Here is a 17263-nt window from a genome sequence, read left to right as displayed (position 1 = left end):
TATCAAACATATATTTGATATATATCAAACATATTTTATGTTTGTTGATACAATTCCTACTTTTGTACATTTTATTATGCTTTGTGTGTATGTGTGACATATGTGTGGAAATCAGGAAATTACTTCAAAGAGTTGGTTCTCTCCTTCCACTGAGTTCTGGGCTAAGAAGTCATATTATTAGGTTTACATGATAAATTCTTTTATCATCAGATTCATGTCTCCAGTGTGACAATTAAATTGTTCCACTGAACCTTGAGTAAAAATGACTGTACTAAGTGTTGTTCTGACAGCTGTGGGGTTAAATGAACTCAGGTTTGAGAAGGCCACCAGCTATCTTTGGTATAATACTGTGTTTTTTTTATAAAGGACAAAGATTGCTCCTCAAAAATCCTACTTAATATTAAATACAAAAATCTTAAGAATTAACTCTTTGACCTGACCACTTGATACTTTCTAAAATTTATCTTCAACCATTTTGGCATAACAATGGTGCTAACATACCAGTGAGAATAGAATCCTAATATTTCATCCTGAATAGTAATATATATTGATTGTTACACTGAAGGAAATGTGTTTATAATGGATGTGGCAACAATATTGCTCTTTCTTAAATCTCAACAGCAGCTTTTACATCCTGTAGGTTCAATTTACATCTCACCACTTGTGTGTTTTTCTATTCTCAAACTTGAATTCATGTATCCACAGAGTGTTAAAAGTGGCACACAGTACAGTCATTCTTACTCAAAGTTTGCCAGTAGGGTTAAAAGTTTAAGTTGTCACATCAGAGAGAGAGCTTAGTGGATACTATCATTTACCAGGCATACCTAACCAAATCTATCTTCCAGGGAAACTATCAAGTAAAAATATAATGCAATATCTATCATTTTAATTTACTATTTAAACATATATAATCAATTTAAAATCTCCTGGTGTGTTTTATATCCATATTACATCTCAATGCACATACTAAATTTTCAAGAATGGAGTCAAGTGAAACCCTATTCAAATACTAATAAGGTGTTTGGTTGGAAATATTTTTGAAGGACTTTAATTTTAAATTTGAAACCAAGTTAGTAAAATTCAAATATAGTTTGGAGCTCAGCTCTTCAATTTCACAAACTACATAAGCTAGTAGCTATGACGCTAGCTGCTGTAGATCTAAAAGGTAAAATGATTACAAACAAAATTTAGAAAGCATTAATCTTTGCTACCAGCAAGGAGTAATATGATTATAATATTTAAGAAGAGATCAGTAAACAAGAATATAAAATGTTATAGTCTTAGCATGGTGACACATCTCTGTAACTGAGAACTCAGAGAATTGAGATAGGAATCTCACCAATTTGAAGGCAGCAGGGCTATGTAATAAGAGATGACGTTAAAGAAGAAAAGGAGAGAAGGTGGTGGGAAGATGAAGAAGCAAAGGATGAGAGAGAAGAGGAAAAAGAGAGGAAGAGAAGTCATGAGAAGTAAAACAAACATTCAGAGTTAAGTTGGATTATCTGTTGAGTATTCTCTGAAACTTTTTTTAATATATATTTTATTAGGTATTTTCCTCATTTACATTTCCAATGTTATCCCAAAAGTCCCCCATACCCTCCCCCGACTCCCCTACCCACCCACTCCCACTTTTTCGCCCTGGCGTTCCCCTGTACTGGGGCGATTTTTTCTTCTCTGTAAAATAATATTAGCTGCACTAGTCAAAGTCTAAGATTAAATGAAATCATTTAGATAGCAGACTTATCAGAGAATCTAATACTTTCCAAAGATGTAATAAACACACCACTGGTAGCTATAAAAGTTGTAGAATCTGTGCAAATTTAGGTAAATGAAATCTCTAAGAGGATTGTAACAATTCCTTGTAGTATGTAGGAATTGTGGTGTATTTTATAAGTTCTATTTCATTGTAAAATGCATATGGGAGCATCCATAAGTATATAGCTCAAAGCAGCCATATGTATATAACTAGATGGATTTTTTTAAAAGCAAACCTACATGTGTATCCAACAACATCCAAATACAGAGCATTCAGAGAATCCCAAAATTTCTGTCATGCACAAAACAAAAACAAAAACAAAAACAAAACAAAACAAAAACAAAAACAAAAACAAAAAACAAAACTGCCCTGACGTGTTTTCAAACTTTATCCACATCACTGCGTGAAGCAGTGTTTTTGTTTTTCAATAGGCTACATTCAACTGTGTTTCCAAAATTAATACATTCACTTTATAGCAAATGAAATTTGAGTTGTTTCTAGATTGAAACTATGACAAAGCTTCTTGCTATGCTACAGGTCTGTGTTGGTGTATGTATAGTAGAATTTAAGTTTTTAAACTTGGGCTTGTTCAAAAGCAAGGGTCACTCCTCATGTAACTTCTGTTCAGGTACCTTGGATATACACAAGGAGTTGGAGGATCTCATGGCTAAGTTCTTGAATGTAGAAGCAGTGATGTCTTTTGGAATGGGATTCGCAACCAACTCAATGAATATCCCTATATTTGTTGGAAAGGTAAGAATTTGTTGCCATGTGTCTTCTGCTATACCACTCCCAAGAATTACACCTTTGGATAAGTCCTTTATCAAAAGCATTGGCAAAAGGATCCTTTTCTCAACATCAAAATCTTTGGGAAAATATATCAACATAAGTCTAGAAAATCTTTTGATTGTGATACTCCCAGGTATTGAGTTGCTACACTAAATGTGGGTCAAATGTCATCTTCAATAGTAGCTTAGAAAAGCCCTTTTTATGGATTTTTGTCTACATTTGTCTTGCAGCAAATACTTTACTAGTTTAGACCAAAAAAAAAAAATCCTCTTTCATCCATTTGTTCATTTGGTTGACTAATTATTGAGATTCTTCATATCATGGTATGAAATCATCTACATATGAGGATGAACAAGACCTGTGCCCTGTAAATTTAAAAGTTTGAGGTCCAGTGGAGAAACAATATACTAAATAAAATTGAATAAGTACTCCAGGACAAGAACATAAATACATGAGGAATGATAAGAGGATAAGAGCAGCCAGCTGTTGTTGAGATAGCTTGCAATGCCTGTACTAGAATCATAAGAACAGAACTTTGATAGATAAGCACATTGTTTATTGGAACAATGAAGAAGGGACTGCATGTGCAAAGCATAAAGCAGGAAGGAACTAGAACACAGGTTCATGATCCAAGAAGAGATCAACAATGAAGGTACACACCAAATCACATAGAACCTCATCATAAATCATGCCAGAGTGGGTGAGGATGCTCTGGAGGAAAAAAAATGAGAAGTTAGCTACTTTATCTTAAATAAACAGGTGTAATAATCAGATTTATGGAATTTTTTTGGTTGGTTGGTTGAATGATTTGGTTTTTCAAGACAGGGTTTCTCTGTATAGCCCTGGCTGTCCTGGAACTCACTTTGCAGACCAGGCTGGCCTCGAACTCAGAAATCTGTCTGCCTCTGCCTCCCAAGTGCTGGGATTAAAGGCATGCGCCACCACGCCCAGCTCAGATTTATGTTTTTTTTTAAATGCAGTGACAGCTAAGTGTGATATATTATTTTAAGTTGGATTCTGTGAAAGTTCATTGAAGAAATGACGATATGACCATTAAAATTATAGTTGGGTAAATGTTAATTGCAATGATATATTAGCTGCTAATATAATAAATATATAACATTTAATATAAAAATATGGAACTTTTTGGAAGTAACAGCTGCTTTATTTATAGTAGTTAGATGGCCAAAGAATATAGAGATAAGGTATCATGAGGTTTACAATAATTCTTAAATGTTTCCAAAGGAAAATTACCAGTATACATATATTTTTTGTATAACCATTTTTCTAGCATTAGCCTCAAAAAACCTAAAACATATTGTATGTGAATTACCAAAATATAAAGAAGAATTCAATTACAGGTGACCACAGAAAATAAAAGAGAGCTATCATTACTCTGAATTTTAGGTATTCTTGAACAGCTCTCTAATGTATGCATTTTTAAAAGAAAAACAAATTTACCAGCATAATACATAAGCAGTAACATTTTCTGCTCACCTCACACTGACTTTCCATGCACAGCTTTGCAAATACAAAGTTTTTAACTGCAAAACACAGATGCTTTTGTCTCCATGGGATGTTAGCACAGGAAGACTGAGAACCCAAGGTAAGACTTTGAAATACCTTACTCTAAAAAGCCCTAGGCTGCCAGAAAAGCTAATGAGAACCATCCAAATAATCTGCACAGAACCAGGTACCAAGCGAGTGTACAGCCCTCCACAAAGTTATCAGTCTTCCAGTCAAAGCTCAATCCTATAGACTCTTGTTAATGCTGAAAGGCAATCTTGCTGTTGAAAACTATTTGTAAATGTTCCAGGAAAAAATGCAGTGTCTTACAAACAGCTGCCATAACCATGAGCTAGCTGAAAGATTAGATTTTGTCCATATAAATACCAGCTGGAATTCAACCTTTTCAAATTAAGTAGAGTTCTGATTTAACATAGATTTTGGTGTTTTCTAGTTCTCATATGTTGCCTTTACTCTCCTTATCTTCTGGTTTGTGTTTGTTTTCTGCACAGGGATGCCTCATTTTAAGTGATGAGTTAAACCACACTTCGATCGTCCTAGGATCTCGACTCTCAGGAGCAGTCATAAGACCCTTCAAACACAATAGTGAGTATCTGAACATTTACTCAGAATTCACTGCCTTGGTTCTAAACAAAGATCAAGATTATTCAGAGGACTTTGTCATTGCTTTTCAAACTGGCAACTTATACTAATGAAAGACAGTTATGCTCATATTTGCTGCTCCCTTGTTAACCTCTGGTGACCGGGAACAAATGGCTGAAGTGTATTAAACATCAAGATTCTTAAGTGTTACCAAAATATTTTAAAGTCACTGTTAGTGGTCTTTTAATGTGGCCTTTAAAGATGTGATTGATATCCTAGGATGCCATTTGATTCTCAGACGTGCTGTAATTCTCCCTTTCATGTAACCTTGTCTTGAGAAAGTCCTAATACTTTAAATTTTGAGCTATGCTTAAGTAAAAAGTTAGGGGTTTTTTCTTGGCATAATGCCTGCTTTCCCTGTTCCTATATACAAAATACTCATATCTCCAAATACTCTTAGGTGACATTAAAATTCCTGTCAGAGACTGGAGAGATGGCTCAGCAGTTTAGAGTACTTATTTGTTTTGTAGAGAACCCAGGTTCAATTCCCAGCACACATGGTAGCTTTCATCCATCTGAAATTCCAACAGGGGATCTGATATTCTCTTTCGACTGTTTTTGGCATGAGACACACATGTGGTGCACATACTACATACATACATACACATATACATACATACATGCAGGCAAGCAGGCAAAACATTCATAGACATAAAACAAAATGAAAAATAAATCTAAAAGATTTTAAATGTCCTTCCAGGCTCTGTGCTGCATGGTTGAGTGGCAAGAATGATGCAGAAGGCCAGTCCTTCACCCTTTATAGATCAGATCATACACCATCAAAAGTCTTAGGAAAACACCTTAAAAGAAGCAGGTCATGTTTGGTCACATCTATGTCCTCTGATCCAACTATGTCCCCAATTTGTGCCACTTTCTGTAAAGACTTTGATCTTTTTCAAATTCAATGCCCTTATTTGTAAAAGTAAGCAATGCATTGACATTTGTGATCTCTTAGTTCTGCTTCTGTCACATTGACATCAGAGTCCTCCTTCGTTTGTATGCATGATCATACAAGTAAGCATACACACACACACACTTTGTAAAAAGTTTCTTACCACAGTTCTCTCTCTCCATTCCACTCAATTTTCTTTATTTCTAGTCCTTAGTACACCCCTTCCTTCAACTCTGCTGAGACTATAATTGGTATCAATTTTTAATCATCTAGATTTTTATAAAGGTTTTCAAATATTCGACCTATTCAACAACTTTCTTTTCATACTGCCTTTTTTCCCAGAAAAATAGATGACACTTTGTATTTATAATAAATGCCAGCTGTGGTGATTTTGTACCAGAAACTAGCACTTATTAACAATTTATTATATAACAGATGTCTAGCTGTTGGCATTGCCTTCACATTTATTTGCTCATTTAATTAGTCCTGCAGAAAACATAATGAGATAGGAGCTAATTAATAAATGAAGGGATGAAAGTTTGGAGGTATTTAGGAAACTCTCCAAAATACTCTGGGGAAGGGAAGGACCACAAAGGAAGTGTGTGTGAAAAAGCCATAGGGAAACCTGTTGCTTTGGATGCTAATTTTAAGTTGTTAAATGAACCTACAAATACAACAGAATAACCTGGAACTCTTTGAGAAAATGTTGTCCTTCCCAATTCATTAGAACTATGCAATTAGGTCATCATTTGCCACCTCCTAGTCCACAGACATGCAGTATGAATGAGCTGCTATTGTTTAGTTTTCTGTGGAAGGTAAATAATAAAAAATAAATAAATAAATCCCTGAAATGTGCCAATGCTCTAATCCCCAGAACCTATGGATGCCTTGTTATCTGGAACTGGAGTTAAAGTTACAGAGAGAATTCTGTGAGTCAACCAATTAACTTTAAAATTAAGCCTCTACATACATGGGTCTGGTATAATAATCGGGTCCCTACAAATGAAGCAAAACCAAAGCTGTCACAGTAATGTAATATAAGAAAGACTGCAACTGTCGTTTTTAGTTTTGAAGATGGAAGAACATGTTCTCAGAGAAGGCAGGACCTAGAAGCAGTAAAATGTAAGGAAGCAGAATCCAATGGATCTAAAATGTTCAGAAAGCTACCAGTCCTGCTGAAGCTGTAAAATCGCTCAGGCAGACAGTTCTGACAGCCAGATTTGTTAAGACCTTAAGTCTGTGCTATTTTAGTTAATTAATCTGGTCAATTTTCTTGCAACATCAGTAAGAAACAATACAAGGCCTTTACTCCCTCTTAACACTACACGTGGTGCGGCTTTGTGTTCTATACACATCTTGAAAGCAGCATCTTAGGGAGCAGAGCTAGATCCAGGGCCCTCTGAGTGACTACTTTCTTGAGAGGTGAAAGGAATGAGAGTGCATATGAAGTGGGAAAGAATTAGATGGGGCAACAATATAAATGATACTCATTTCTCCTAGCTCCACTTGCAGCTTTGTGATTCTCCTGAACACTCATCTATAGATTAGAATGACATAGCTATTTAAGGTTCTGTAGAAAATGCCAAATTGCATGCATGACACATGGAACCAGGCCAAATAAAAAGTCAATAACATGAAACCCACCAGATTCTTTTATTTTTAGCTCTGAAGATTTTTTTTACTCTTTTTAATTAATTAATTAATTAATTTTAATTTTACATCCCAATTGCAGCTTCCTCTCCCTTCTCTCCTCCTAGTCCCTCCCTCTCACCTCTTCTCCTGGACAACCTCCAGTTCTCCCTTTCTACTCAGAAAAGGAGAGGGCTCCCATTTATCAATCTGCCTTGGCATATCAAGTTGCAGTAGGACTAGGAGCGTCTTCTCCTATGAGGCTAGACAAATGTGGGGAAAGGGATCCAAGGGCAGGCAATAGAGTCAGAGACAGCCCCTGCTTCTGCTCTGAGGAGTCCCACATTAAGACTGAGATGCGAGAAAAAGCACCTGGGCAGCTGGGGCGCAGGGTCTGCTGACACTCGCCAGCTACCCACAACACCCGCCACAGGATCTTAAGACTTCTGGTGAGTGGAGCACAGCTTCTGCTCCAATCCAATTGCGCGGGACCTGAGACTGCATTAGTTAGGGAAGCAGAAACCGGCCTGAGTAGGACCACAGGCCTCATCCGGCCGGATCAGCGCCAGGGTAGCGGGAGCGCAGGGTTGCCTGACACCCGCCAGCTACCCACGACCCCCACCGCAGGATTTTGGGACTGCTGGTGAGTGGAACACAGCTTCTGCTCCAATCCAATTGCGCGGGACCTGAGACTGCATTAGTTAGGGAAGCAGAAACCGGCCTGAGTAGGGCCACAGGCCTCACCCGGCCGGATCAGCGCCAGGGTAGCGGGAGCGCAGGGTTGCCTGACACCCGCCAGCTACCCACGACCCCCGCCGCAGGATTTTGGGACTGCTGGTGAGTGGAACACAGCTTCTGCTCCAGTCCAATCACGCGGGACCTGAGACTGCTCTGGTTGGGGAGAGAGAAATCCGGCCTACATAGGGCCACAACCCTCTTCCGGTCAGAAAAGCACCTGGGCAGCTGGGGCGCAGGGTCAGCTGACACTCACCAGCTACCCACAACACCCACCACAGGATCTTAAGACTTCTGGAGAGTGGAACACAGCTTCTGCTCCAATCCAATTGCACGCGGGACCAGAGACTACATTAGTTAGGGAAGCAGAAAAACGGCCTGAGTAGGACCACAGGCCTCTTCCGGCTGGACCAGCACCGGGGTACCATCAGCTACCCACGACCCCCGCCGCAGGATTTAGAGACTGCTGGTGAGTGGAACACAGCTTCTGCTCCAATCTTTAAATAGTGACAACGATAACAACTAACCCCAGAGATTACCAGATGGCGAAAGGTAAACGTAATAATATTACTAACAGGAACCAAGACCACTCACCATCATCAGAACCCAGCACCCCCACTTCGCCCAGTCCAGGGCACCCCAACACACCGGAAAAGCTAGACACGGATTTAAAAGCATATCTCCTGATGATGATAGAGGACTTCAAGAAGGACTTTAATAACACACTTAAAGAAATGCAGGAGAACACTGATAAAAAGGCAGAAGACAATAAAGAGGAAGCACAAAAATCCCTTAAAGAATTGCAGGAGAACACTGCTAAAGAGTTACAAATCCTTAAAGAAAAACATGATAACATAATCAAACAGGTAGAAGTCCTTACAGAAAAACAGGAAAACACATCCAAACAGATGATGGAAATGAACAAAACCATACTAGACCTAAAAAGGGAAGTAGACACAATAAAGAAAACCCAAAATGAGGCAACACTGGAGATAGAAACCCTAGGAAAGAAATCTGGAACCATAGATACGAGCATCAGCAACAGAATACAAGAGATGGAAGAGAGAATCTCAGGTGCAGAAGATTCCATAGAGAACATCGGCACAACAATCAAGGAAAATGTAAAATGCAAAAAGATCCTAACTCAAAACATCCAAGAAATACAGGACATAATGAGAAGACCAAACCTACGGATAATAGGAGTGGATGAGAATGAAGATTTTCAACTCAAAGGACCAGCAAACATCTTCAACAAAATTATAGAAGAAAACTTCCCAAATCTAAAGAAAGAGATGCCCATGAACATACAAGAAGCCTACAGAACTCCAAATAGACTGGACCAGAAAAGAAATACCTCCCGACACATAATAATCAGAGCAACAAATGCTCTAAATAAAGATAGAATACTAAAAGCAGTAAGAGAAAAAGGCCAAGTAACATATAAAGGCAAGCCTATCAGAATTACACCAGACTTTTCACCAGAGACTATGAAAGCCAGAAGATCCTGGACGGATGTTATACAGACACTAAAAGAACACAAATTCCAGCCCAGGCTACTATACCCAGCCAAACTCTCAATTAACATAGATGGAGAAACCAAAGTATTCCACGACAAAACCAAATTCACACATTATCTCTCCACGAATCCAGCCCTTCAAAGGATAATAACAGAAAAAAACCAATACAAGGACAGGAACCACGCCCTAGAAACAACAAGAAGGTAATCCCTCAACAAACCTAAAAGAAGACAGCCACAAGAACAAAATGCCAACTTTAACATCAAAAATAACAGGAAACAACAATTACTTTTCCTTAATATCTCTTAATATCAATGGACTCAACTCCCCGATAAAAAGACATAGACTAACAAACTGGCTACACAAACAAGACCCAACATTTTGCTGCTTACAGGAAACTCATCTCAGAGAAAAGGATAGACACTACCTCAGAATGAAAGGCTGGAAAACAATTTTCCAAGCAAATGGCATGAAGAAACAAGCTGGAGTAGCCATTCTAATATCTGATAAGATTGACTTCCAACCCAAAGTCATTAAAAAAGACAGGGAGGGACACTTCATACTCATCAAAGGTAAAATCCTCCAAGAGGAACTATCAATCCTGAATATCTATGCTCCAAATACAAAGGCAGCCACATTCATTAAAGAAACTTTAGTAAAGCTCAAAGCACACATTGCACCTCATACAATAATAGTGGGAGACTTCAACACACCACTTTCACCAATGGACAGATCATGGAAACAGAAACTAAACAGGGACACAGTGAAACTAACAGAAATTATGAATCAAATGGATCTGGCAGATATCTACAGAACATTCTATCCTAAAACAAAAGGATATACCTTCTTCTCAGCACCTCATGGTACCTTCTCCAAAATTGACCACATAATTGGTCACAAAACAGGCCTCAACAGATATAAAAATATTGAAATTGTCCCATGCATCCTATCAGATCACCATGGACTAAGGCTGATCTTCAATAACAAAATAAATAATAGAAAGCCAACCTTCACGTGGAAACTGAACAACACTCTTCTCAATGATACCTTGGTCAAGGAAGGAATAAAGAAAGAAATTAAGGACTTTTTAGAGTTCAATGAAAATGAAGCCACAACATACCCAAACTTATGGGACGCAATGAAAGCATTTTTAAGAGGAAAACTCATAGCTCTGAGTGCCTCCAAAAGGAAACTAGAGAGAGCACACATTAGCAGCTTGACAACACACCTAAAAGCACTAGAACAAAAGGAAGCAAATTCACCCAAGAGGAGTAGACGGCAGGAAATAATCAAACTCAGGGGTGAAATCAACCAAGTGGAAACAAGAAAAACTATTCAAAGAATCAACCAATCAAGGAGCTGGTTCTTTGAGAAAATCAACAAGATAGATAAACCCTTAGCCAGACTCACTAGAGGGCACAGGGAAAGCATCCTAATTAACAAAATCAGAAATGAAAAAGGAGACATAACAACAGATCCTGAAGACATCCAAAACACCATCAGATCCTTCTACCAAAGGCTATACTCAACAAAACTGGAGAACCTGGATGAAATGGAGAAGTTCCTAGACAGATACCAGGTACCAAAGTTGAATCAAGATCAGGTTAATGATCTAAACAGCCCTATATCCCCCAAAGAAATAGAAGCAGTCATTAATAGTCTCCCAACTAAAAAGAGCCCAGGACCAGATGGGTTTAGTGCAGAGTTCTATCAGAACTTCAAAGAAGATCTAATCCCAGTTCTTCACAAACTATTCCACAAAATAGAAACAGAAGGTACTCTACCCAACTCATTCTATGAAGCCACAATTACTCTGATACCTAAACCACAAAAAGACCCAACAAAGATAGAAAACTTCAGACCAATATCCCTTATGAATATTGATGCAAAAATCCTCAATAAAGTTCTTGCTAACCGAATCCAAGAACACATCAAAACAATCATCCATCCTGACCAAGTAGGTTTCATCCCAGGGATGCAGGGATGGTTCAATATACGGAAATCCATCAACGTAATCCAGTATATAAACAAACTCAAAGACAAAAACCACATGGTCATCTCCTTAGATGCGGAAAAAGCATTTGACAAGATCCAACACCCATTCATGATAAAAGTCTTGGAAAGATCAGGAATTCAAGGCCCATACCTAAACATGATAAAAGCAATCTACAGCAAACCAGTAGCCAACATCAAAGTAAATGGTGAGAAGCTTGAAGCAATCCCTCTAAAATCAGGGACTAGACAAGGCTGTCCACTTTCTCCATACCTATTCAACATTGTACTTGAAGTCCTAGCCAGAGCAATTCGACAACAAAAGGAGATCAAAGGGATACAAATTGGAAAAGATGAAGTCAAAATATCACTTTTTGCAGATGATATGATAGTATATATAAGTGACCCTAAAAATTCCACCAGAGAACTCCTAAGCCTGATAAACAGCTTCGGTGAAGTAGCTGGATATAAAATTAACTCAAACAAATCAATGGCCTTTCTCTACACAAAGAATAAACAGGCTGAGAAAGAAATTAGGGAAACAACACCCTTCTCAATAGTCACAAATAATATAAAATATCTTGGCGTGACTCTAACTAAGGAAGTGAAAGATCTGTATAATAAAAACTTCAAGTCTCTGAAGAAAGAAATTATAGAAGATCTCAGAAGATGGAAAGATCTCCCATGCTCATGGATTGGCAGGATCAACATTGTAAAAATGGCTATCTTGCCAAAAGCAATCTACAGATTCAATGCAATCCCCATCAAAATTCCAAATCAATTCTTCAACGAATTAGAAAGTGCAATCTGCAAATTCATCTGGAATAACAAAAAACCTAGGATAGCAAAAACTCTCCTCAAGGATAAAAGAACCTCTGGTGGAATCACCATGCCGGACCTAAAGCTCTACTACAGAGCAATTGTGATAAAAACTGCATGGTACTGGTATAGTGACAGACAAATAGACCAATGGAATAGAATTGAAGACCCAGAAATGAATCCACACACCTATGGTCACTTGATCTTCGACAAGGGAGCTAAAAACATCCAGTGGAAGAAAGACAGCATTTTCAACAAATGGTGCTGGCACAACTGGTTGTTAACATGTAGAAGAATGCGAATCGATCCATTCCTATCTCCTTGTACTAAGGTCAAGTCTAAGTGGATCAAGGAACTTCACATAAAACCAGAGACACTGAAACTTATAGAGGAGAAAGTGGGGAAAAGCCTTGAAGATATGGGCACAGGGGAAAAATTCCTGAATAGAACAGTGATGGCTTGTGCTGTAAGATCGAGAATTGACAAGTGGGACCTCATGAAACTACAAAGCTTCTGCAAGGCTAAAGACACCATCAATAAGACAAAAAAACCACCAACAGATTGGGAAAGGATCTTCACCTATCCTAAATCAGATAAGGGACTAATATCCAATATATATAAAGAACTCAAGAAGGTGGACTCCAGAAAGTCAAATAACCCCATTAAAAAATGGGGCTCAGAACTGAACAAAGAATTCTCACCTGAGGAATACCGAATGGCAGAGAAGCACCTGAAAAAATGTTCAACATCCTTAATCATCAGGGAAATGCAAATCAAAACAACCCTGAGATTCCACCTCACACCAGTCAGAATGGCTAAGATCAAAAATTCAGGTGACAGCAGATGCTGGCGAGGATGTGGAGAAAGTGGAACACTCCTCCATTGTTGGTGGGATTGCAAGCTTGTACAACCACTCTGGAAATCAGTCTGGCGGTTCCTCAGAAAATTGGACATAGTACTACCGGAGGATCCAGCAATACCTCTCCTGGGCACATATCCAGAAGATGTCCCAACCGGTAAAAAGGACACATGCTCCACTATGTTCATAGCAGCCCTATTTATAATAGCCAGAAGCTGGAAAGAACCCAGATGTCCCTCAACAGAGGAATGGATACAGAAATTATGGTACATTTACACAATGGAGTACTACTCAGCTATTAAAAAGAATGAATTTATGAAATTCCTAGCCAAATGGATGGACCTGGAGGGCATCATCTTGAGTGAAGTAACACAATCACAAAAGATCTCACACAATATGTATTCATTGATAAGTGGATATTAGCCCAAAACTTAGGATACCCAAGATATAAGATACAATTTGCTAAACGCATGAAACTCAAGAAGAATGAAGACCAAAGTGTGGACATTGTGCACCTTCTTAGAATTGGGAACAAAACACCCAGGGAAGGAGTTACAGAGACAAAGTTCGTAGCTGTGATGAAAGGATGGACCATTTAGAGACTGCTGTATCCAGGGATCCGTCCCATAATCAGCTTCTAAACGCTGGCACCATTGCATACACTAGTAAGATCTTGCTGAAAGGACCCAAATATAGCTGTCTCTTGTGAGACGATGCCGGGGCCTAGCAAACACAGGAGTGGATGTTCACAGTCAGCTATTGGATGTATCACAGGGCTCCCAATGGAGAAGCTAGAGAAAGTACCCAAGGAGCTAAAGGGATCTGCAACCCTATTGTTGGAACAACATGATGTACTAACCAGAACCCTGGAGCTCTTGTCTCTAGCTGCATATGTATTGAAAGATGGCCTAGTCGGCCATCACTGGAAAGAGAGGCCCATTGGACTTGCAAACTTTATATGCCCCAATATAGGGGAATGCCAGGGCCAAAAGAATGGGAATGGGTGGGTAGGGAAGTGGGGGGCGCTATGGGGGACTTTTGGGATAGTATTGGAAATGTAATTGAGGAAAATATGTAATAAAAATATTTAAAAAAAAAAAAAAAAAAAAAAAAGAATAAAGATACAAAAGGAAGTTAAAAAAAAAAAAAAAAAAAAAAAAGACTGAGATGCATAAATGTTACAGATGTGCAGAGGGCCTAGGTCCATCCCATGCAAGCTCCCATGATGGTTCAGTCTCTGTGGGCCCCTATGGGCCCAGGTTTGTTGATTCTATAGGTTTTCTTGTGGTGTCCTTGACCTCTCTGGCTCCTTCAGTCTTTCCTCTCCAAATTCCACAAGATGTGCTAGGTTCCTGTCTGCAAGTATTGGAAAATACCATTAACTGTGTCAGAGATGAGCACTCTCTCATGGCATAGGTTTCAAGACGGGCCAGTCATTGGTTAACCTTTCCCTCAATTTCTGCTCCATTGTTACTCTGGCATCTCTTGTAAGCAGGACAAGTTGTAGGTCTAAAGTTTTATAGCTGTGCTAGTGTCCCAGTCTATACATTGAAAGTCTTCCCTGGTTACAGGAAATGACCATTTCAGGCTCCATTTCATGCATTGCTAGGAGTCTGAGCTAGGATCACCCTCATAGATTCCTCGGAGTTTCCATTGTCCTAGGTTTCTAGCTCTTCCCAGAGATGTGCCAGACCCTATGGATTCCAGTACTCTCTCCCTCCACTTCCCCCAACTCAATACCTGCTGATTGCCCCAACCTTTCCCCTACTCAGTTCCCTCTATCCATTCACCATGATATCTATTCTATTTCCCCTACTCTTGAGATTTAAGCATCCATGTGGGCCCTCTTATTACTTAGCTTCTTTAGGTCTGTAAATCATACCATTGTTATCCTGTAGTTTATGTAGTTTATGGCTAATATCCACTTATACATGAGTACATAGCATGTTTGTCTTTCGGGGCCTGGGTTACCTCACTCAAAATTATATTGTCTAGTTCAATCCATTTGCCTGCAAATTTCATGATGTCATTAGTTTTAATAGCTGAGTAATATTCCATCGTATAAGTGCACCACATTTTCTTTATCCATTCTTCAGTTGAGAAACATCTAGGTTTCCAGATTCTGTCTATTACAAATTAAGCTACTATGAACATAGTCGAGCAAGTGTCCTTTTGTTATGTTGAACCATCTTTTGTATATATACCTAGGAGTGGTTTAGCTCGGTCCTCAGTTAGAATTATTCCCAGTTTTCTGAGAGCTGCCAAATTGATTTCCAAAGTGGTTAGACAAGTTTACACTCCCACAAGCAATGGAGGAGTGTTCCCCTTGTTCCACATCCTCATCAACATATACTGTCACTTGAGTTTCTGATCTTAGACATTCTGACAGGTGTAAGGTAAAAATCTCACAGTTGTTTTGATTTGCATTTCCCTGATGACTAAGGATGCTGAATATTTCTTTCAGTGCTTCTCAGCTATTAGATATTCCTCTGTTGGGAATTATCTGTTTACATCTGCACCCCATTTTTTAAATCACATTCTTCTTTAATTTATTTTATGTATATGAATATACTTGTGCTGTCTTCAGACACACCAGAAAAGGGCATCTGATCCCATTACAGATGGGTGTGAGCCACCTGTGGTTGCTGGGAATTGAATTCAGGACCTCTGGAAGAGCAGTCAGTGCTCTTAACCACTGAGCCATCTATCCAGTCCTGTACCCCATTTTCAATTATGTTATTTGGTTTGTTGATGTCTAGTTTCTTGAGTTATTTATAAATTTTGAATATCAACCCTTTGCTGGATGCAGGGTTGGTAAAAATCTTTTCCATTCTGTAGGTTACCATGTCCTTTTTGATAGTGTCCTTGGCCTTAATAGAAGCCTTTCAGTTTCATGAGGTCCCATTTATTAACTGTTAATCTTAGTGCCTGAGCTGTTAGTGCTCTACTTTGGAAGTTGTCTCCTGTGTCAATGGATTCAAGGCTATTACCCACTTTCTCTTCTGGCAGATTTAATGTATCCAGTTTTATGTTGATGCCTTTGATCCACTTGGGCTTGTGTTTTGTGCAGGGTGATAAATATGAATCTATTTGAATCCTTCTACAAGCATACATCCAGTTAGACCAGCACTATTTGTTGAAGATGGTTTGGTTTTTTTCCATTCCATAATTTTGGCTTCTTTGTCAAAAATCAAGTGTCCATAGGTGTGTGGCTTTACTTCTTGGTTTTAAATTCAATTCCATTGACCAACATGCCTGTTTCTATGCCATATACCATATATTTTTATTATTATTGATTAAAATCAGGGATGGATATACATCCAGATTTTCTTTTATTGTATAGAATTGTTTAACTATCTCAAATTTTTTTTGTTTTCCATATGAAATTGAGTATCATTCTTTTAAGGTCCATAAAGAATTCTTTTGAAAATTTGATAGGAATTACACTGAATCTGTAGATAGCATTTGGTAAGATGGCCATTTTTTACTATGTCAATCCAACCTATCCATGACTGTGGGAAATATTTCCATCTTCTGATATATTCTTCTATTTCTTTCCTTAAAATACTTGAAGATCTTGTCATATAGGCCTTTCACTTGCTTGATTAGAGATACACTAAGATACTTTTTATTATTTTCATCTATTGTGAAGGGTATTGTTTCTCTAATTTCTTTCTCATCCTGTTTATCATTTGTATATAGTAGGGACAGTGATTGTATCCAGCCACTTTGCTGAAGGTGTTTTCAAATGTAGAAGTTCCCAGGGGAGTATTGGTTAGTTCATATTGTTGTTCCACCTATAGGGTTGCAGATCTCTTTAGCTCCTTGGATACTTTCTCTAGCTCCTCCATTGGGGGCCCTGTGATCCATCCAATAGCTGACTGTGAGCATCCACTTCTGTGTTTGCTAGGCCCCAGCCTAGTCTCACAAGAGACAGCTATATCAGGGTCCTCTCAGCAAGATAAGTATTTAAGTAAACCTCTTTTGTTTAGAAAGTAAGCCAGAGAAGCATGGGAGTTGAACGAGGAGCAGAGATAAGAAGTAAAAGGCAGGCCAGGAAAGGAGACCATCAAGCAGGTTACCACAGTGTCCAAGACCTCATTCCC

The 17263-nt window shown here is 38.6% G+C and overlaps 1 protein-coding gene across 1 annotated transcript in view; it reads left to right on the top strand.

Moving 5' to 3' along the window:
• Positions 1 to 17263, top strand: part of Sptlc3 (serine palmitoyltransferase long chain base subunit 3) — a 137109-nt gene that overhangs the window by 61620 nt on the left and 58226 nt on the right. Inside the window, exons 5-6 of the mRNA XM_021156536.3 lie at positions 2385 to 2509; positions 4564 to 4657. Coding sequence (XP_021012195.1) covers positions 2385 to 2509; positions 4564 to 4657 — 219 coding nt within the window. The remainder of the gene's footprint in view (positions 1 to 2384; positions 2510 to 4563; positions 4658 to 17263) is intronic.

The sequence above is a fragment of the Mus caroli genome, unplaced genomic scaffold (genome assembly GCF_978045245.1).
Source record: "Mus caroli unplaced genomic scaffold, Mus_caroli_1 scaffold_2, whole genome shotgun sequence".
Lineage (NCBI taxonomy): Eukaryota > Metazoa > Chordata > Mammalia > Rodentia > Muridae > Mus > Mus caroli.
Note: the sequence above shows the minus strand (reverse complement) of the source record. Positions and strands in the feature narration are given on the sequence as shown.